Here is a 22,570-nt window from a genome sequence, read left to right on the forward strand (position 1 = left end):
GTTGCCCGAGGCGAGGTGGCGACTGGGCAGTCTCTGCCTCTTGGTGCAACCGCGGCCCGTCCGCCTGCGAGGAGGAGGAGGAGGAAGAAAAGGGGGTGGCGGTGGTTTGCAAGGCCCTGCGGGGGGCTGGCCCCTGGGGCCTACTTGTGCCTCCTGCTGGAAATGGGGGTGGGGAGGAAGAGGAGGAGGAGGAGGAGGAGGCCGAGGAGGGAGTGATCTCTTCCCCCGCCGCTTCTCCCCGCCCCCGCCTCTGCGGTGTGGGAGGGGGAACCGGGCCGGGGTGGGCTGCCCGCCGGCACCGGCTGGGAGCTCACCCCCCCCACTCCCACCGTCGGGAAAGGGGAGTATTTCCCACACGTGAGCGTGGGGGGGGGGGCTTAGGGGGTGAAATGGTGATGACAGGAAACTTTTTCCCCGCTAAATTGTATTTGGTGGCAGCCAGTAATTTCAATTGTAGAAACTTTCCCTCCTTTCGTTTTTGTAGCTGATGTTGTCTTTGCTTGCTTTCTAGAAAATAGCATCGTTGTCTCTGTGTCCTGCAGCCGTCAAGATTTTAAGAGGACTGATTTCTAGTCTTTGGTAACATGGCAAAAGATGTAAGTATATTTGTAGCACATCATATGGGGAAGCGTAGCTCGTAGAATATTTTTGGTTTTATTAGCGAAAGCAAATGGGGTCATGCTTTATGATAGCTGGCATTGATGAATATATGAAACTTACTTTATCTACATTGTACATCAAGCCTAGGCTGTGTTTTCCTGTAGATGTAACAGCCTAAAACAGCTTCAGATCTGCAGCCATTTTTTCAGAGTAATTAATCTTAAGAATTCACTATGCTCATAAAAGCACTTGGGCCATTGGCATTATGTGTATCCGTACTGAATGCTAAAGCAGCTTGGTTTTGAATTGGATTTGAAAAAACTCAGCAAATACTGTTCAGATGACAGGGTTGTCGTTGACTACTGTTGTCAACTAGCATTGCCTTTCTTGTGTTGGAGGAGGCATCATATATTCAAGGGAGTGAAGATGGTTCAGTCTCCGTATGTGTTCATTGTTTTGTCTCTGTCTACCAAAAGATGCTAGTCAGTGTCTGTAAAAATGGGCTTTGGGCACTTTCACCACAGACTTCCATTGCCTTTGACGTTAAGGTTAGTGGCTTTGAATTCTGGGGCCTACCTTTTGAACCATGCTTGCTCTTTACCCATTCCAGTACTTTAAAAAAAAAAAAAAATTTAAACAGGTTTTGCTGAAGATGTAGTTCATTGTTAATGCCTAATATAATTGGGCTTTCACGTCTCCTTATTGAAAATAAGACAAGATACTACTCCATATTCAAATTGGAATATATCTCCCCTTCAAAAAAAAAACCCAAAACCCAAAACAACAGCATGCGAGCTAAGGGTAAATGATACAATTCAAATTCTTAAACAGCAGGTTACAATCTAATGTGGACTGTTGTAGCTTTCAAACAGCGAGAATTTCCATGAAATAGTCATTGGTTTAGCAAATTAACCTTGCAGAGAATTTTAGTAGCTCAGAAGGAACTGAAAAACATCTTAATGTGCAGAGAAGCAACCAGAAGTACATAGTCACTCAGAGCTTGCCTGGAAGAGATAAGGGTGCCAAGTACGTTACAGATAGCAGAGTTCAGGGAATGAAAGGCCGTATAAGCGGGAAGAAAATGAAAGAGGAATGTTAGACTAGGAGATGAAATGGAAACAGTTCAAAGTAATTGAGGTACTAAAGTACATTTGTTTAATATAGCTTTTGGGAGAGAGATCAACTGAGTGAAGAAGTGCTAGCACCTGGAAATACAGGTGAATATCCTGGAAGGTCTAGGGGAGCAGAGTGAGAGTAAGACATTTAAGAACGAACCTCATTTTTGAAGGATCTAGCTTATTCTAGAAAAGGGAGTAGTTAAGGCAGGAATAACATACGTGATAGTAAGCTTCAGAAATGGAAGAAGGCGCTACGGATAGGAAAATAAATTGCTTTCACTATCTTTATTACAAGAATTAATAAGCTGAATTTGGAAAAATGGAAATCTAGGTCAGGTTTTAGGTAAAATTTTAAGTGTACTTGAGCACTGGAACGGGGTAGCTAGAAAGGGTATGAAATCTTAATTGGAAGTATTGTCTAACCTGTTCTTAAAAACCTCTACACGTACTTAATTCTGCCTCAGGGAAGAAAGATGTACTGCTTACCTTTTTGCAGACTATTACATACCCACCATTACATGATGTCTAGAACGCATAGTGAATGCTGGGAAATTTTAAATTTCCAGGTCTGATTGTGGGCCCTATTAGGTTTGACTTAATGCTGGACAATAGAGATGCTAATTGGTATAAGACTTTCTGGATTTTCAGAAGGGAAGAGAGTTATTCCCATATTCTTTGTCCAAAATCCAAGTTCTTTTCCCAGTGAAATAATGGAATTAATCATGATAGAGACAGTATCGCTAAATTCCTGGTCACTGAGTCTATGAAGACCTGCACTGCTGTAGATTTAAACATCCTGACATGGAAATATGGCTGTGATTAATGGCTTACGCTTCTGCAATGTCACCTATCAAGTGCACTGACCATGAGATGTAGCGGTGAAGAAGATGGCATAGTTGATGAATGCCCCCACCCCTTCCTTCCCTTTTTCTCAGCAGAGCTGAGATGGCTAAACTGTGGTTAGGGCTGTGCTGTGCTACCATGTTAAGTCTGGGCTTCAGGTGGCATTTACATGGCCAAGCAAGCTTCGGTGCGCTCCAGCCTGGGAACGTGGGCTCGATATGCATCCCACTTACTCTGTACTGCTGGGGCCAGTGCTTGCTCTGGTGACGGTGAAGGAGGCAGCCCTGCAGAAGAGGAAAGTGTGGAGCCTGGGCACCGCAAGAGAACATGCTCCTAGTGAAGCCCTCCTCCCACCTGCAGCAAGAGAGCACTTCTTCCTTTTGTTGCTCGCTTCCAGCTCTTCTTCTGATACCTCTTTATAAAAGAAAAACTATAATTTGAAAAGACCTGTTTGAAAAGTCAAATTATGTAAAAGTTTGCAGGCTGGGACTTCAATGGATAATTGAACAAATGGGGAGCATGATGGGGAATACAGGCAAACCCAATGAAATGTTTTTATAAAGGATTAAATAATTACCAAAGTACTGAAAAGAATTGATTTTTTTGCAGAATACTTTCATTTCCTCAGTAGTGGTCCAGGAGCTATGGGGGGGAAGATATGGTCATGTGTAGCACCTTGATTAAGAGCCTGCAGGTGGAGTTTAAGAGCATAATCACAAGTAATGTTATAGCTGGATAAGTTGAAAAATAATAATGGAAAAAGGGAAATACTAGTTTGTGAAGGTTAAAGTATCTGTGGGTATATCAACTTATTTTTTTGAAAACTCTTAATGTAAGAGTAAGGGATCTGGAATGCAATAAATGTAAAGGTGGAAAAAGAGGAGCAAACTCATTTTCCAGTGTGATCTAGTGATAGTAATGACCATAACCATTTTTGGTTTTATGTAAATGAGCATTGTGTGGAGCTGAGAAGCAATTCTAAGAGAATCAGGCAGATTGGCCATGGAATATCACATTCAATTCAGAAGATCTTAGTTACTAGAAAGACTTTACTTTTTCTGTGATTTAAAGAAACAATGAAAGAAAACGTGTGGACGAGAGAACACCATTTGCGGTATCCCAAAGACTTGTGTACCTTGGGAGTGGGATCATTCTATTGCTTGTCAGAGGCCGAATGACAAATGAAGTTGAGGTCAGTAGCGTCGGGTACAGTTTGACATGTACATTTGCGCTGTATGGGAGGTTTCTTGGTCTGAGACAGAGGAAGTCATCACATGCTGACAATCTCCAGAAACTCCAGCTTAGCCAGTATTCCTCTTTCTGGTTAATCAGTGCCATTCTCTTAAGACTTTGCTGAGTCTACTGTAAACTCTTCCGCTGCTTACAAATGTGGCACCTTCCAGGCAGGAGCTGGAGGAGCCAACCGTACGCACTGAGGTCCTTGGCTGCCTTGTGCTGCTCACTGGATTCATGGGATTAATAGTTGGGGGGCGGAACACAGTTCCCTAGGTGGAATGGTGACCTGTCCATCCTTGGCATGCTTAAAACTAGGCAGGATGCAGCATCAAAAGAAGGAGCAGGAATGACTGTAGCAAGAAAGTAAATTTGGTAACTTAATTTTTTGCTTTCCAACTCCCAGCGCAAGACTGAGGACTACTTGCTGGCCACTTTTATATTCAGTTATATATTGAGAATTACCTGTAAATTAAGACGAGAAATACTTTTTAGTATCAATGGCTAACCTACCTTCCACCACTAAATCAACAGTTTCTGTAGTGTAGCTGAAGATCCATCTTGTAGTGTGACACTCTTTCTCCTCTCAGTTACTTCTGTTGCAAATGAACTGTTGAGGCCTCTCAAGCAGCCATAAAGAAAGAGAAGCTTGTGTCTCTTTTCTTGAAGACCCATTGTTAAATGGAAGAGAAGAAGCAGAAGTTGCTTGCAGGAGCTGGGTCTGTTAGAGGGGATAGTCCAATGCATGGTGTTACAAGCAACCACTGAGGAGAAAGGGGCTAGACATAAGGAATGAGTAAGATCCCTTCTGAGCTCGAAAATTACATATATCGAAATAGATGAATTACGTAAATGAAATACTCTATGTAGTAGCGGTTGCTTATGATTGTTTCAGTTGTTCACTATTACATGGACTGTTTCCAGTCATTAAAAAAATACATAATTGTTCATGAAGAACATGCGGTTGAAAAATAATTTGGTGTTTCACAAACTTTTAAACTGACATACCACTGTTAGCCTTCAGAATTTCTCACAGACTAAAATGTATTTCTTGAGAGCTGTTCGTCTGGAAAGCTCATGCATTTTACTGTTCCGTAGGTTGTTGACAGTAGCGTTGGCTTTGGAACGATTCGTTCTAAAATTGGATTTTAAATTTTTTTTTTAAATTATGTTTTATTCTACTGTCTTTTGCTTGAATTACTTTATGTGGGATTTTTCTCTTGATCTCTAGTTTGCATAAACTTACTGTATGTCTCTAGTATTTCATAGCGCCTTTATTAATCTCACTGAGTAGTGGCTATGGCTCATGTGTCTAACTTTGTGCACATGTGTAAATCTGAGGACATTGTGTAAGAAGTTCTGCCTGCACAAAGTTCAGCACCTGATCTGACATTACTGTTTAAGAGATCTAGAGATGTAGGGATTAATGTTGATTGATGGTTTATTTTAATTGAGTATTCAGAATACATTTGGGTATGTAGTTTAATCCAGTGAATTAATTTCACAGTATTAATAAATATTTTGCTCCAAGAATATTTTAAAAAAAATACAGCAAACTAATTTCTTACCGCAACTTTACTGGATGGGTCAATAGGTCTGTTAAATTTGGGGAAAGAAGAAGATCTGTGCTTCTGTATATTAATTTTGCCAGAACACCACAAAAGTTTTACTTTTTAACAGCTTTCATGTGCTGCTCCTACATCAATCTTGAGGAAGTCTTTGGTCTGAAGAAGTTACATTTGGGATGGATTAAAAAAAAGAGCCTAATGGAAGTAAGAAAAAGATGTACTTTGGCTCTTTTTTACTTGATGCACTTTCAATGCCTAGAAAGCATTGAAAAGTCTTCAAAACATTTTTCAGACTTTTCTTAAAATACCAGCATGTGTTTCTCCTTTTATGTTTATTTTTGGTTATGTACTGGGAATTTCAGTGAGGCAGACTAGAGAAGTAAAGTCTTTAGTGGATCTCAAGTGGTTCATGCACCTTTTTTGATACCATTTTAGTCCAGCCAGTTCTCGGTAGCTTGATCTATTTCTATTTGCCTTTAGTGAGTTCTAATGTGTTCAAAAGTTTGCAAACTGAAGATCAAATACTATGAAATTAGGTCTTCTAAAAAGGCATCTCGGTCTGGGATTTAGAATATTGTTAAAATTTTTTTTAGATATGCTTTTTAAAAGAAGGCAGAAGGAAGGTGATCTTTAAGCTCTCTTTTTTACATGCCAAATACACAATAAGAATTTCCCTTTTTTTTCCTGTGTTGGTTTGTATTTATAAGTCAGAAAATAGCAACTCAGAAGTTGCCTGTCACCTTGCCAATTTATTTGTGTAAATAAAGCATTTTCTTGTAGCCTTAAAGTGTTTTAACTTCTTTATTAATTGTATGTGTCAGTTAATGGTAGTGGCTCTATATAGATACATATTTGTAGTATTACTGAGTAAATATGCTGTGCTGGCAACTTAACATGCTAAACAAAAATGCAGCTTTGAAAAGTGAAGTTATACTAGGGATCACTTACTTCAGTGTTTGTATTTGCTTGCCTGGATATCACTTAATGGAGATTTATTGTGGCTAATTAGAAGTGGGAGGAAAAATGGGCCAATCTGTGCTAAACATTCTCTATGTTGAAGCAGTTCTTGGATGGATAGCGGACAACTTGGTTTTAGAGGGTGACAGTGGTCCATATCCCAAAAACCGCTGCCAGCTACTTCTATTGTGTTGTGTTACTTCACATTTGCTAAGCGTCCCAGTATTGCATTAATGGTTACACAGACTTGCTTGAAAATTACTTCGTGGGCTGCTGTAGCCTTGTAATACACTGATAAGGAGGTTGGTGAGGCAAATGGTTTTGGAATGGGTCCTGTTTGACATTACTTGTTGATTTCGGCTGTGGTTCAGATGCTGTTGAACAAACTGCTGTAAAGATTTGATTTGGCTGGAAAAACAGAAGTCTATTAAGGTCAAACCTAGAATGGCACCCAGAGCTAGTTGTGGAAGTGGCTGCTGCTGGTACCTCCCTGGACTAAATACTCATATGCAGAGGACACAAACAATGATTTTTTTTTTATTTTTTTATTTTTTTTCTGATTAGTTTATGTGGTAGAAGTGGCAAACCAGTGCTTTGGTCATGTTCGCCCTAGGAGTCTCGTATTCAGTTTTGCTTCATTCTTACAGCTTCACAGTTACTTTTGGGGGTGTCAGCTTTAAATTTTGCAAGGATTATATCACTTGGGCAACTGAATTACTGTAAGAAACAAGACAGTGTAATGATTTTAACTCCTGTGGTATTTTTGATCTGTGTGGCTGCTTAGACTGGACCACCATTTGACTCATCTTCAAAAATTAATTCTTTATTTAATTTTTGCTGAATTGTAGACATGTTGCTCTGTTCAGAAAGAACAGCCAAGGAAGCTAATGGTCTTGACATATCCTGCAATAAGGAGACCTCAGGTGTCATTCTGTGTATACTCAAGTGTCCAATTTATGTGCAGTATCAGTGGAGCCTATATTCAGACCAAAGATTGACAACACTTAGCTGAGCTACTAACCTGTATTTAATTGTAACCTTCACAATTCTGTGTGATCCAGATCTTTAACATCTAGTGCTTCGATTATGCCTTGCTAGTTAAGGTGTTAATAATTCAAATATACTTTTTGAAAAGCTCATTTCTATGGTATAGCTCATTGCTGAGTGGTTGACAAACACATTAATCTTGAAGATGCTGCCATGAACTGAGGATGTGGCATGATCACTGTTTCAGAAGAAGGCTACTGAGACACAGTAAAATAAGGTCTGAGGATTTTGCAGGATCAGACTCCTATAGACTGACTTTAAGGTAATATAAAAGAACTTTTATGCAGGAAAGAATAGTTCTCACTGACTTCATTTGCAGAATGAAATTCAAGTGTTTTAAATTAAAGAACTTTCCTTTCCTGCAGTCCTCTACTTCATATCTTAATTGCCTTTTAATTTTTTGTGAAAAAATGAATTGGATGTCCCATAAAAATAGTCTCCTGCATTTACATGATGATTCATTCCCAGAGCATGTTTGCTCTGGTCCCTGAATGAGATGAGATGAGAATCCAGTGGGAAAAATAGTGTATTATCTTGTTACAAATGACATTTGCATACGGATAGGGGTGAAAGATGAATTAAAGTTAAGCAGCGTTATTTCTGTATAAGCTTTTCTCCACTTTGTAGCTGTGCTAATTTTCCATTGTGTGTGTTTGTTGCTTCCTGATATTAAAATAAGGCAAACAAAAAACCCCCTACATTGTCAGTGAAGTGGCACATAGTAAAATTGCATGGCATAGGGCCTTTACGTTTATTGCCTACTCTTAAGCAGTAAAATGACTGGGGATTGTCATTCTGTATGGATCAAGTTAGGTGCAGTTTGCGCAAGATGTGTGGTTGGTTGCTAGTAGGCTTTGCAGGTGCCTGTAGACAGCAGAGGCATCCTCCTGATGCCCTTGACAAGCTCTGGGAGGAAATGTACTCTAATGAGAATACTTTTCCTTCCCAATTTCTCCATTTTCTCAATCTGTCTTTACTACTTCTTTCCTGATTTATTTTGAACTTCTCAGTCTGAGTCCCAGCTTATTTGCCCTTTCAGTCATAGCTTAGAATAGATTGTATTCGTCTTCCCGGTTCCCGTGTTCTTCCCTTCTACTCACAGGATCCGATTTCCTTGGTCTATTAAAGCTCTCTTTCAGGTTCCCATCAGTTCCCTTGCTTGTACTTTTTCAGTGACTCCCAGTTTCTTTACCTCAACTCTTAATCTACCATCTTCCATCTGATTTTCTAGCTCACTTTCTGTCTCTTTCCCAGTCAGTCCTCAAATGGTCTGCTTTTCTGTCTGTCCCATTCTGACGCCCATTCTTTAACAATTGTTGTATATTTGGCACCCACATCTCCTGTTTTGTTCTCAAACCCAGTCCTGTGCCTCAATCTAGTGGGCTTAATCTGCTGCTAGCACCCGAAAATTTCTGTTGTGAAAAATACTTTTTGGCAAATACCTCTGTTAACATTCTCTCTAGCCTTTTTGCTCTTCTTTCAGCTCTTTTTCAGGGAGTATACTTAAAATGGGCTTATTATGTAGAAGCAAGATAGAAGAGGTATTTCTGTGGCACCCACCAAAGCATCCTTCTGTTCCCCATATTTACTTAGCCCAGAGTAGTGGGGGGGACCCTCCTCTCCAGTTAAATCTGAGAGACCTAGCACATGTACTTGTTCAGTCTCATTTTTGTCAAACTTCTTGGTCTTGCTTTTATAGGTTCCTTGTCCTTCAGTCCAAATTCAGCTTGAATATTTTCTGTTTAGTTTAAAGGTTTAGTTAATAGTTTTATGCCAATTTTTATTAAGAAATTGAGTTGCAAGTCTGGAAAGCTGTGGAAGAAATTACACTTCCGTTGTAAGGGTGTTGAGCTTCTAGTGCATAATTTCAGAGACCACAAATATTAGCTTGGTAGTAAGATACTAAATTATTCTATGATTGTCTGCACTAAGGGATTTTTTGAAAAAGTTAAATTCTCTGCATTTTTAGCAAATCTTATTTCAGATTAACTTTAGTCCCAACAAAAAGATATTTCCCAATTTACTGACTTTCAGGCTGAGGGCACTTGTACTGCTTTTCAGCTTTTACTTGTAAACAAAACAAAAATAGACTTCCCAGTCCTTAGGACTGATGATGATCTCGTAGCAGGCCAAAGCTAACCACAGTTGATTTTCTGATATGTTTAGCCTGTCAGTTGATTTCTTCTCCTTAGGTGTTCTGAATGATGTGATGACACAAAGCCTAGGTGATGGTTGGGGTCTCCACTCCGGGATAAAGGGTATATCTATTATCTGTTGCCTGTTTAGGATACTAGGAGTTTCTTTATGTAGCCATAGAGAATATGCATATACATAGCCAACATGTCTCTCTGAAGAGGAAAGCAATGCTAAATTGTGAAATTGCACACACTTAATAAGCTTTCAGAATCGAATATTAAGAGCATGATATTATTTCAAGCAGCCCTGGTGTTAAGATCAAAGGAATTAACACATCTTGAAATTGAGAATCATGAGAAGATAAGAAGAAAATGTGGAATATGAAAAAAAATTACATTATCATGTGAAAAAAATAAAAATCAAAATACCTTGTTACAAGTAGCTTGATAAGGCCTCAAAACTACATGTATTTTCCCATCAAAAAATAGACTTTCCTTGATGTCTAACCCCTTATTAGGAGAAGGTTACTTTTCCATTGGGGAAAATCAGATATTTCTTGCTGGTGTGGTTTTTTTTTTTTGTTGGTGGAGTTGGGGTTGGGTGTGGGTTTGTTTTGGTTTGTGTTCGATGTGAATGTGTGACTATGATATACCTAATGGGAGCTTTGGACATGTTTTCCTCTATTTTCTTTCGGGCACTGCACTATGCTGGATAGATTATGGAGGAGTAATCCTGGTCTCTCCTCCAAAATAACCTGGCTTGAAAAATAGCAGGAATTTCTTCGAAATACACACTGAGAGATTTTTTTTTTTTTGTCTAGTGTTTCCATTTTAGAATAAAGACACCAGAATTTCATATGGGGTGAAAGTCTTGCTTTTCAGTTTTCTCTCGCCAGAAGCTTCTGTCTGTGACTGAGGAGACTCAAAACTAGTGATACATTTTGATAGCCTTAGAAATAAATAGCATATCCAGAAGTGTGAAGAGCATACTGAGGCTGGAGTAACAGAATTTTCACTAGAAGTCAGTATTCATTATGAGTAAAAGCAGCTGGGGGTGCTATTTGCTGTGGGATTTGGTAGTATTATTTCCAAATAGTTTTCTTGGAGTCTTTCCTAGGCATACTCTTACGAATGAGTTGAATATTTACCAGCCATTTTAACTGCTAGAGCTGAACCTTTAGTAAGACACTGGTGTGGAAAGGTGGTGGAGCTGTAACTGCTGTACTCTTCATCAGTGTCGTGGTTCGTGAGGGGATTCTTCTTGTTCAGTGATTGCTGTTGCTCTGATTTTTCCCAAATTGTATTCTTTTACTGATTAAATCCAGTGTTTTTCCCAAATGGTCTCCCGTTTGTCAGTGACTTGCGTAATTTCAGTCACACAAAAGCATGGTCCAGGGCATGTAGCACTAACCTGACCCTTTGTAATGCTAGGTTAGATTGTGGTTTTTGGAGTTGCATACTGTTCTGGGTAATGTTTTTCATTGTATATTTTAATTATGTAGAAGAAAACTTGAAGCTTATGAGATTATTTGATAGTGTGTTATGGTGGCTGGTTGAATACTTAAGAATAAAATGAATTAATAGAAATGGTTATATTGGAGACCATTCTAGTTTAAAGAAAACAAAAATAGGAAGGGAGCAATAAGGAATTGATTACTGAATTGCCTAATTTGCCAGTTACTGAAATAATGATTTGCATTTAATACTTGAATTTGCTGAATATCACAGCTTAAATATTTGGTTTTGGATTATCACTGTAAGTGACATGTGGATTCAATGCAAGTTTGCTTTTGCATATTAAACTGATGAATGGATTTAATAATCCAAAATTATTAAATTCATGTGCTTCTAAAATGAAAGACATTATAGATAAAAACAGCCATTTTCCTGGTGGTCCACTGATCACAAACTCAGTATATTAAATGTCTTTCCAGTCTCACTGATACCTTTTGATCCTCATGGAAAAGAGGATTTGCAGGAATCCTTGAGTACAAGCCTCTTCTTTCTGCTGTTGAACAGAAACTGAAGTACTGCATTTAAACAAATTGTGACAGTGAGACTGCACTTCCTGTGTGGTTTAACACTCTTGTGAAATAGAGGTAGAACGGGAGTACAATGTAACACTTAACCAAAATTTGATTTTCATATAGCAGGGTGGGTTCCAGTGTTCTGGAATGTTGTATTGCCATAGAGTGTAGCTCTAGTAACGTCTTTGCAGCTCTGATAATGTCTTTGTACATGATACTGATTTCATGTTGATGAGCATACCTTCTTTCTTTGAAAGTGTCTGATATAGTCTGTTGCCCTGCTGAATTACGTAGTAAGTGTGACGAAGAGTTAGGCTTATAAAAAGCTCTGGTGCCTGGGAATAGGGCAGTAGAACTGTCATTTATTCAAATGGACCTTTGAATCCTTACTGTGGGCAAGATGGAGAACAGGCAGGGTTTGTGTACTGGTAAGTTGTTGCAGTCTCCTTAAAACAATGCTATTTCGTTACTTTTGGGGTGGAAATTAGGAGAATGGAGGACAGAACTGCCACAGACTCTTCATTCTACCCATAAGTTCCACTGTCTCCTCACGTTTTCTTTGTGCCACCAGGTCCTCATTGCTGCCATGCCATTACAGGCCACTGCTCTTTATGCTTCCATTAGCAAAATTTCTCTTCTGCTCACTTCCCAGCCTGTCCCCAATGCTTGGTCATCTTCTTTTTCACCCCTTGCCTTTCACTGAGGAAAGTTTCCCCTCCTGTAAAGTTCCCTGTCTTAAGTTGCTGTCATACACCTAGCTGATAACAGCACCACAGCATCCTCTGGTGGCTCGCTTAGTTTGCTGAACTTTTGACAAATCCTAAGTAGAGCTCTTCAGGTAGACTCTTAAGGGAAAAGCTTTGCTGCTGACCGACAGCAAACCACTTAATTGTCTCTTGAAGATCAGCAGCAGCCTGCAAATACCAGCTATGCACAAAATGCAGCTAGGGACTTTTCAGCCTCTGTAACACCACATGCTAAATTATGGTTAAGTGCAAGTGTTGACTTTCTTGCTCTTCTTTCTAAATGGAAACTGTATGTCCTGTGTTCGTTATTTTTTTGGAACTCTTTTGTCTGGAGATATCAAGGAATTACTGTGTCAAATGTTTTCTATCCAGAAATTAATAGTATTTTTAAAAATAACGTCTACTGTGAGCTTTCTCAAAGTGATTACTTTATAAGCTTGTATGTCATCCTATAGCTCTTTTGCTTAAGACCTTTATATTCTGATCTTTAAAAAAATAATAATTTAAAAGCTCAAGGTGTTTTTTAATGCTTTTCTTCTGATTAAAATGGCTTAAGGCACTGTACCACCTCTACTGTTTTTGCTATAATATTGTTAGCTTCTGTGGTAGGTAAATGGTATTTACACAGAGAAAGGTGTAGTCGCAAGTGTCAGTGGTTCTAATTAGAAGGGTGTTCAGCTATCTGTTAAAACAGTGCATGTACACTGTGAGGCCTTAGTTAGGACACAAAGTAGCAAAGTAGGTGTAAACTGGTTTTCTGCTTGCTTTTTTAGAATACAGTATTTATAAAATCAAGATTTTAAAATTTGGCAAATACTATGCCACAAACAGTACCATTACCTAGCAGCAGATTTGTGACAAAATGCGAGTGGTAGCAGCAGAGACTTCTGGTACAATGTCTTCCATCTTCAGCAATAAAAGGCTATCTGTGTTTGTAAATTTAATAAAAGTTACTTTCTTTTGCAGGCTGGACTAATTGAAGCCAATGGAGAGCTTAAGGTGTTTATAGACCAAAACCTAAGTCCTGGAAAAGGTAAGAACACAATTTTTAGTAAGACTCTCCATTTCTTGATTTTTAGTTATGCTTATTACTGGCTTTAAACTGCTTTCTTAGCATAGTTTTTGTAAAGCTTATCTTAAGTTATATCTTATATAATCAGCAAGCAAACTGCAGATTTTCTGTGGTTTATAATTGTCTTTAGGCTGCACGTGAAGTTCAGTGGTGGTTTGTCATCCCATATGTGATCTTCTTGTTAGTGTAGCTTGTGTGTAAGTATAAAGGCCAGGATGGTCTAAAACATCTTTTGGGGCCATGCATTTTAGCAAATGGGAAAAATGCAGGAGTGTAGAAGTTTAAGATGGGTTATGACAGTTTTTATGATGGTGCATCCACACTAGTGCAAGCCTGTCTGAAAAAATATTTTGAACAGAACTGTTTTGGACTTGCAGATAATGGCTGTGCATGTATGATAGTGTAATGTAATCAAGCAATTTCATAAAACACAGGCTATAAACTTGAATTTGATGTTAAGCTCAAAACCTAAGAGTATCTAAATGTTTGAGTTGTTAGGAGCTGCACTTTACAGTTAGCATTGTTGGAAATAAAAACAGAAGCACCACTGAGTTCCAGTCACCTGCAGTTCTGGACAGCTATGTCATATCACCTCTTCTGTAAACTGGTTATGCTATATGTGAAGATAAGATTTTTGTCCCCTGTATTCTTATGGGAAGGCTGTTTCTGTAGTGAGGCTGAGTGAGCATAGTGAGGCTATTCTCTGATTTCCAGTTAAGTCTATTCTTGCCAGTTTATGCATTTTGCTGGTGGTAGTGGTATTTTTCAGCATAATAGTTTTCTCCAGTATGTTTAGCTACTCTTTATAAATAACAATTGGGTATCTTAACAGTCTTTAGTTTGACAGGCCAACTAGTCACTGTTTCCTAGATTCTTTTTGAGCCTAGTTGATTGCTTTCATCAGCTGTCTTGAATGCAAGTGACCAAAATAGTATATATGACTCCGAGTGGAAGTGTCAGTCATATTTGTACAAGAGGTATCAGTAATTTTTCTATGCAATGTCATGTTTGGTTCATGGGCATCTCACAACAGATTTTGGTGAAATGGCCGTTTTCCTTTGTTGTTGCTTCCAAATGATGATAGTCTGGTTTATTCTTGTGTGTGACAGATGGTCTGCTTTGATAGACTGTACTAAGTAGGGTGAAATTTATTAGGACAGCATCACCTCCTGCTTCTTGTCTGATGCTCTCATAAACCTCACTGTTGACAGATCTATTGATTTTATACATTGTTGGATAATGCTAGTACTCTCAGATTAACCTGTAGTCCAGTTCAGGTGAACTCCATTAGTAGTATTGCTCTAGCCTTTTATATACCATTTCAGGAAACTAATTTAAGCATTTATTTTCACAACCTGCAGAACTTCTAATTTCTGTCACCACCAATTTAACTGTTTTTTCTAGGTACATCAAGTATTTTACTGGAATCTCACTAGGCTCTCTTTGATATTCCCTTGTCTAAAATACACATTGCTTTACAAAAGGGGGCTGTCCATCTAATCTGCCATGATCCACTTTTGATGGAGAAGGCACGGGGTGTTGAATAACTGACACTTATTAACTGGTCCACATGTATACTTGTAAACACAGCCACACACCCCTGAGCAATAAAAGTGTGCAGGTAAATACCTGATCCGTAACAGCTGTACCATTGTCCCTACCCCTATGGGCAGTAAAACTGATGGTTTTGTCAGGGCAGATACTTATGGGGACATTTACACCCATGTAGGCGTCTGTGTCTAAGACCTTGTTACAGTCAGGGAAGAGCTAGTCAAAACAAGAGAGTGCAGTCTAGACAGCAAGAATTAGAAATGTGAATCTTCCATTATTACATAGCTCTTAAAGTAGAATTGGGCAAAATAGAGGTGATTTCATTGCTTGTAGAATTTCTAAAATAAATTCAAGTGATTAAATAGTTTATTAGCTCCTCCAGTTTGAGAGTTGAGCTCTGTTTTCATACCACATAATAATACAAGCAAACTAAGCTACCCTCAGTTAATTTCTGCACCTCACTGCTTTTAGGAGGAGTTTTGTAAAGTTAATGGACAGCAACTAATTCTTAATATTGAGAAGAAACAACTGTTTTTCTTGGCTTGATGGTTTTATGTTTTTTGCCTCTAACTTGTCTGTGTTTTATATGCAGGCTCTGTAGTCTTAATCAGAGCTTAAATAGCAAATATTTTGTCACTAAAGTATTCAGATATGTATCAGAATTTATTCACTAAAGTAGTACTTATTTTCTGTTGCCACTTTGTTATAATTTTCAGGGTTTTTTGTGTAGTCTTTAAATGTTGGAATTTTAAATGTAACTAGTACACACAAAAGTACTATGCTTTCTAATAGTAGCTGTCTACATTACATGCCATTATATCAAAAAGTGCAGTCCTCCATTGTCTTGCTAAGTTTGTGCAAAATTTCTCTTAATTTCACAATGAAGAGGATTCAGTCCACAGCAATAGATAAACACAGAGTAAGCTTTCCACAGGGTAGCAGAAGTGTATCTGGTGTACTTCTTAGGATGAATTGAAGGAGGTCAGGAAAGAATCTTTCTTTTCTTCTTTGGTGGTCATCATTAAAAGTGGGGTCCTCTCCCTCCTCTCGCTCCAGATTTAAAAGGAAGGAGCCTTTTCTGGAAGTTGGAAGTCAGTCACAAGGAGAGTTTGAGAATACATTGCATTGTTGTTATGGGATCAAATCTCCCTGCTGTGTCAGAAGAGTGGTTCGCTTAGCCCAATCTGCTGCCTCCGACAACAGTAGTAGGGCAGGCTCTTCAGAGAGAATGCAGGAACCTGGCTACTTTTTGAAGTTCATTCTCCTTATGTTCTCACAGCACTCAGGGTCATTGGATTAGTAGTATCAGAGGGTGCATTCCAACATCTTTTCAGAAAAGTCCAACTTTGAGAGACTCAGCAAATTAAGAATGCAACCTCAACAAGAAACTTAGGACTTGCTTCAGTTTCTTCATGGTGCCAGCCAGATGTCAAAGGAGGAGGAACTCAGCTGTCAGAGGAATAAAGGTTTTAGGGCTGTGGTAGAGGACAAAAAAAAAATTACTTTTCTGCTGGGTCATAAGGACATGCTTGCAAAAACATGGTTTGGGAGAAAGAGAACAGAATATTTTTCTTGAAACGGTTCTTTAACACTTCATCAAAGGTCTATAAGGTGAGTATAGGACTAAGTGATAGGTATATTAATCAGCTATGAAAGCTAAGCAAAGGTTGGCACTTCTGGCCAAAACAGGTTATTATGCAACAGTTCTTAACAGCCTGAACAGCTTTGCTGCAACACTTTCAGAATAGCCTTTAAATGGACTTCTGTAAATTTTTAATCTGCACTGGCAGAAATCTGGGAACTGTGAACAGGTTATTTTTAGACTGAGTTTTGTTAGGGTATGTAGCTGTTGTTTCTTAGATGAATGATGAAAAGGGGACATCTTGCTCAGCAGTTACGCTGAACAGTTAGGCTGAACAACCTCCTGTTCAAAAAGTCCTAAAGCTGTAGAATCTGGGAGAGAGAGGGTATTTTAGGGAATTATCTCTGTATGCAAGTCCTATCCCTACATTCATTCCCTGATTATCCACTAATATCCACTGTCAGAAACAGGTTACCAGCCTGGACAGCCTTTTTACTTCAGCTAGTGGGAACATGCTTCAGTCTAATTCATTTTGGAGAGACTGGTCTCAACCATGAACTCCAGATTAGGATTTTTGTTTTAAAGCCGAGACTGACTTTATTTGTTTTAAGAGGAGAAAATAGTAAAAAAAGATAAAATAATTGTTTAGTTTATAATGCATATAATTTTGAGTCAGTTGGTCATGAACATAAAATACCGTTCTAGACAATGCTCTAAAAATGTCTTTCTTCAAAAACGTCTTTAGTGTGGAGTAAGAGGTATCAGTCCGTATGTGGTAGAAATGAGCTGGAAGCCTGTGCTTCCCCCAGTGCTTGTGCAACCTCCAGAAGAGGTTGGGTGTAAATTCACCTGTGTTTTCTGATATCTCTGTGTATTTCCATTACTGGAGCATAACACCCCATTTAGCCCTGAAAAAAGTGTTCCATGGAGCGGCTCTCAAGCAAGGTGCAAGTTTTCCCTTGTATTAAGATGACACTGTTGGCTCTGCTCATTGGAAGAAGATTTTTGCTCTGCCTGCTTCTATTCCTTCACCACTGAGAATTTAGTCTAGAAGGCCAATTCTTAAAGTTAAATCTTTGGAAAGTATCAGTGGAGCAATACACTGGTTATATCAACCGCTGTTTGATCTAAGGCCATGTTGATTCCTAGATCTTATAAAAGGTTTCAGAAAATGTACCATCTCGTTAGTTTTTCTTCTTGATGCAAATACGTATGTTTGGGATAAATTTGTTTACTATTTGAATATTTGCCAGTCCTTGGATGAGGAAACTTAAGTGATGAGGGTTTTCAGTATGTTTAGCTCCAAGATGGTGCTGTTGAAAGTCTCTAACTTCTCCTGGAAGGACATGAGGTATGACATTTACATCTTAGGGCAGCTTTCCTGTTAACTGCAAGGTCTGTGGAGTTTGTAGTTTGGTAGAGTTTAAGTGGCACAAATCCCCGGATTTGGTCTGGAGTGGTTTGGTTTGGTACAAGTATGACTGTGAAAGGTTTGGTGTACTTGGTAACCAGGAAGATGGTTTTCTGCTGTAACCCTGTTCAGGAGAGAAGCAGCAATGCAATGTGCAGAGAGTGTCTGAGAACGGAGGTTTTTGCTTCAGGAAATCCTGAGCAATGCCAGGTGCTTTTAAAATGTAGTTTTGCTAGGGACTGCTAGTGAGTTAACATGCGCAGCAAAAGGTAGCTGTATATCCAGATGTCCTCTCACTGATGAACTCTAATAAAGCCACTTGGTTTGATAACTGCTGCTTGTCCTGTGCTGTTTTATTTACTGTCAGCTTCAATTGTGACATTGTGGAGGAATGCTAAATCCCACTGGAAGCAGTTGCAAGTTTCCTTGGCTCATTCCAAAATACCAATTACATCTATTTTTCCCTAAAGCCTCAATTGCTGAGAACATCATTACACAGGGCCCTTTCCTTTCCTTGTTGCCTACCCTGTGTTCAGGATTGGGTTTAATAAAAAGGATTCTGGGGGTGCTGGTCGACAGCAGGCTCAGTACAAGTCAGCAGCGTGCCCTGGCAGCCAAGAGGGCAAACCCCATCCTGGGGGGCATCAAACACAGCGTGACCAGCCGGTCAAAAGCGGGGATGATCCCGCTGTATTCCGGGTTGGTGCAGCCTCACCTCGAGTACTGTCTGCAGTTCTGGGCCCCACCGTTTAAGAAGGATGGGAAGGTCCTTGAATGCACCCAGAGGAGGGAACAAAGCTGGTGAAAGGGCTGGAAGGAATGTCCCATGAGGAGCGGCTGAGGACTGTGGGTTTGTCTAGTTCGGAGAAAAGGAGGCTGAGGGGCAACCTCGCTGCTCCCTGCAGCGTCGTGAGGAGGGGACGTGGCGAGGGAGGGGCTGAGCTCTTCTCCCCAGGATCCGGCGATGGGACGCGTGGGAATGGCTCAAAGCTGCGCCAGGGGAGGTTCAGACGGGACGTTAGGAGGCATTTCTTTACCGAGAGGGCCGTCAAGCCCTGGAACAGGCTTCCTAGAGAGGTGGTCGATGCCCCGAGCCTGTCAGTGTTGAAGAGGCGTTTGGACAATGTCCTTAATAACAGGCTATACCTTGGTCAGCCCTGAAGTGGTCAGGCAGTTGGACGAGATCATCGTCCTACGTCCCTTCCAACTGTTCTGTCCTTTTCTATTCTGAATTGCTTTATCCAACATAGAATAAGAGAGCGACTTAATTGCGGAGTAAAATTCCAAAGTTACTTGATTGTAATTGTTTGCTTCTTGGATATCTTATTTACAATGCAAGGAAAATCTCATTTAGATATTTTAATTGTTATTTTCGTTCATTTCCATTCTGGTATTAAAAAAAATATATTTTTTTTTGTTAATTCCTGGCTTTGTTTTGGATATCTACCTTGCTAATTGCTTAAACCTGCAACTGCTAAAATTCACCCCGTACATGGACTTTTGGTGATAATTATAATCAGAATTCATTCTGAGGGTTAGAAAAGACATACGTCTTGGAAGGATGGAAAGAATTTTTTAATAGGTGCTGAACCAGTAAAACTTCTTCACAAGTTTGTGTCTTCTAAAAGTTATTGGGCAATGAGTTTTAGAGGCTTAGAAATTTTGCTGTTCTGGGAGGTTGCATTTTGAAGAAAACTGCTACCTTCTGGTCCTTGCTATATTCAGATTAGTGTTGATATTTAAATATTAAATAGAACACTGTTCAATTCTAATCCTGCCCCTTACTTGTGAAGAAACTTGGGTGAAAGAAATTATCTGCTTCAGATGAGTGCAAGGGAAGAGAATGGTATTTAATGTTATATTGAAATTAAAGCTCTTAAAGTAATTTTAAAATTACTCCGAAAGAAAATCTGGATCTTCTGTCATGCCAGTAGGTGGCATTATTGGTATGTAACCAGAAAATACTTGTAAAAGATGTCTTTAGCTCCTTTCACCTCTTACACTTTAAAATAAGGTATCACATTTTATGGACAAAAAGAGCTTTAGTTTTATTTTCATTTCAGATTTGGTAATTGAAAAAAAATTGAATTCAAATATGTAATTTTTTTAAGGTGTATTTAGACTCTTAGATTTCAACACTGCCTAACTCTTAAGATTGTCTTGTTCTTTATATGACAAGAAACTTCTGCAAAGTAGTGTTATATTTAGTTTTATTGGCAAGCTCAAACTCTCCCTGATTTTTGTCAGTGACTGGAATTGTTCCTCTGGAACAGAAGTAGGTATCTATTTCAGAGCCTGTGATTTATGCTTTAGGAAACAGATATATGCCTGAACATTGGTTATAATATGCCTGTGTATTATTGCAGCTGAGGTAAATCCAAACTATTATTATCTAAAGTCAAGCTCAGGAAATAAACTGTTACTGCAGATAGGAATGATATTTTGAAAAGTCTAAAAAGACTTTTAAAAAGGTCTAAAAGTAGACCACACAGTTTATTTCAACACAGACTTGGAAAGACTGATTTGTAATTGCTAAAGTATTACTAGTCATATCTAAGGATGATGAGAATCACCTCAAAGTCTGAGTTGATGTAAGAAATTACTTAAGAACTTAGTAGTACTACACACCGGGGAAGATCAATGTCTTTCTAAAAGTGCTCAGAATTGCTCTATAAGCATACTTGTTGTCTTAACAGGATGGTGTGACTTATTGAATAAGCAGAGGTATTTTTACTTGACTTGGCACACAACTAGAGACAATCACCTGTGTGTTGTCAAAGCTTATGGTAGGTTGATAGGCTCAAAGAATTCAGTGTTTTCTGAAAATTAGCGTATAACTGATCATAAAATATCTATGGTGTTTGCAAGAGAGACATTAAAAACTGCAGCTTCACAGGAGTGACATCTGAGGAATCAGCTCCTAGGATATAATTGTCACCTCTGTCTTCTTTCCCAGATCTTCTTACATATTCTGTATATATAAGTAATCTAATAATCTAAAACTAGTCAAGTTGATGCTTTTGTGATAAGGAATGATTTTTCTTTGAAAGTGAGGTGGACTGGATAAAAGGCACTTTAAATGACACCTTTAAACTAATGTTTTTATCCTAGTTGTGTCTTCAAGACTCCTCTTGCACTTGAAAGAAACCAATGGTTCAGGCTCAATGATTTAGGGTAGATTTTGTAAAGCAAAATGCATAGATAATAATGTAAACAGGCCTTGAGGGAACTGCTTGGCATTTGATTTCCATTTCACCTGTATCTAGTGGTGGGGTTGAATGAGATTGTTGTCAAACATTGCGTTGGTCACTGTATTGAGACAGATTAATGGGGTTTGAGACTTCAGTACACTTGTTTCCTGCTGTCATGATGCTTTGAGGTAGAGAAAGAGGTGGAAGCTTACCCGATTAATTAATACAGAAAGCTTTTTCTTGTTAGGATGTTTCTTTTAGACATTTCTTTTGTTACCTCTTGTTCAGTGATAGTTGTATAGATAAGTTGAGGACTTCCCTCAACTTACTTCGTTGTGTCCTGACTGCCATACCAGCTTTCTGTAGCTTTGAAATTCTCACTTTGTGTGCATTATTTCCCATCTTGACTATAGATGACGTTCTGAGCTCTGCTTCACTGCTGTGCAAAGCAGGATTCATCTCTGTCTGCTTCAGAGATTGTGCACCTGTGTTTGAACTGCATGAAGATCTGGAGCCTTCTAGAGATTCTTCCACTCTAGTGAGCTTTTGGGTTTTCATTATTTGGAGTCTTCAAAGGCACATCTTTACTACTATTTCTCTGAACTAGACTGTGATGTGAAGTAATGAACTTCAGTTTTTCATAAGATCTGCCTTCCTTATCTTTCAGTCTCCATGATAAGCTTTCATGAGGTCTCCCATACCTTTAAAAAAAAAAAAGCCACAAAACAAACTTGGGGGTTTTGTTAGATTTCTGTTGCTTTCTAATGCCTTGAGGAAGAGAACCTGTAGCCGGGTCACTGGGGAATTTTTTCTGAAGCCCTGGAGTTGGAGTTAGCTGTGGAAGTTTCTGTGGCAGCAGAGAAGCCAAGTAAAAGTGGGCAACTGAAAACTTTCAAGTGCATGGGATAAATTGCTGTAAGGCATATTGCTGTCAATTTTATTGACAGCAGCCTAAACAACTGCATAGAATGGTACTTCTGATTAATGAAAGATGTTTTAGAAGTAGCTCATCTTTTTGTAATTCTTGTGTCGTACTTTCCTCCCCCTCCCATATTGGAAATAAATGCATTGCCTTGTACAGAATCCAAAGAAAGAGTTAGAAAGCTTCTATAAATCTGGAGTTCTGAATGATTTCACACTGTTGTTTTTGTTCCTGTTTGCAGGACACGTGGGTGCTTTGCTCTTACTTTACTAGGAAGGAGGGTGCTACTAAAAGCATACTGAGCTGTCGACTACCTGGCTGAACTAGCTAAATGCAACTTTCTTCAGTAGGACAGTGGCAAATAAGAAATAGCTGAAGATGGTATGAAGACAAGTAGAGGCCATGACTAAAGTTCAGTGACTCTAATGTAACGTCTTCTAGAATACTATAGCGGTGTCTGTAATAAGGCCCATGACTTGCAAAGACCCTGAGAGAAACCTGTAACTTGATAACTGGGAGCTTTTCAATTGAAAAAATAACCTTTGCCGAAAAATAGGTGGACTTAAG

General features: G+C 39.0%; 1 protein-coding gene across 5 annotated transcripts in view; it reads left to right on the plus strand.

Moving 5' to 3' along the window:
* The window catches only part of TFDP1 (transcription factor Dp-1), a 46,863-nt gene that overhangs the window by 461 nt on the left and 23,832 nt on the right, over nt 1-22,570 (plus strand). For 2 of the 5 annotated variants that reach the window (XM_010575659.1, XM_010575663.1), the window contains exons 1-3: nt 381-596; nt 3,633-3,753; nt 13,241-13,307. In XM_010575659.1, the coding sequence (XP_010573961.1) occupies nt 3,736-3,753; nt 13,241-13,307 (85 nt within the window). In that variant the 5' untranslated portion in view covers nt 381-596; nt 3,633-3,735. Of the gene's footprint in view, nt 1-279; nt 358-379; nt 597-3,632; nt 3,754-13,240; nt 13,308-22,570 lie in introns of those variants that run through there. The other 3 variants (XM_010575660.1, XM_010575661.1, XM_010575662.1) reach the window with 3 other exon arrangements.

Source organism: Haliaeetus leucocephalus, unplaced genomic scaffold (genome assembly GCF_000737465.1).
Source record: "Haliaeetus leucocephalus isolate CR32 unplaced genomic scaffold, Haliaeetus_leucocephalus-4.0 Scaffold495, whole genome shotgun sequence".
Classification (NCBI taxonomy): Eukaryota; Metazoa; Chordata; class Aves; order Accipitriformes; family Accipitridae; genus Haliaeetus; species Haliaeetus leucocephalus.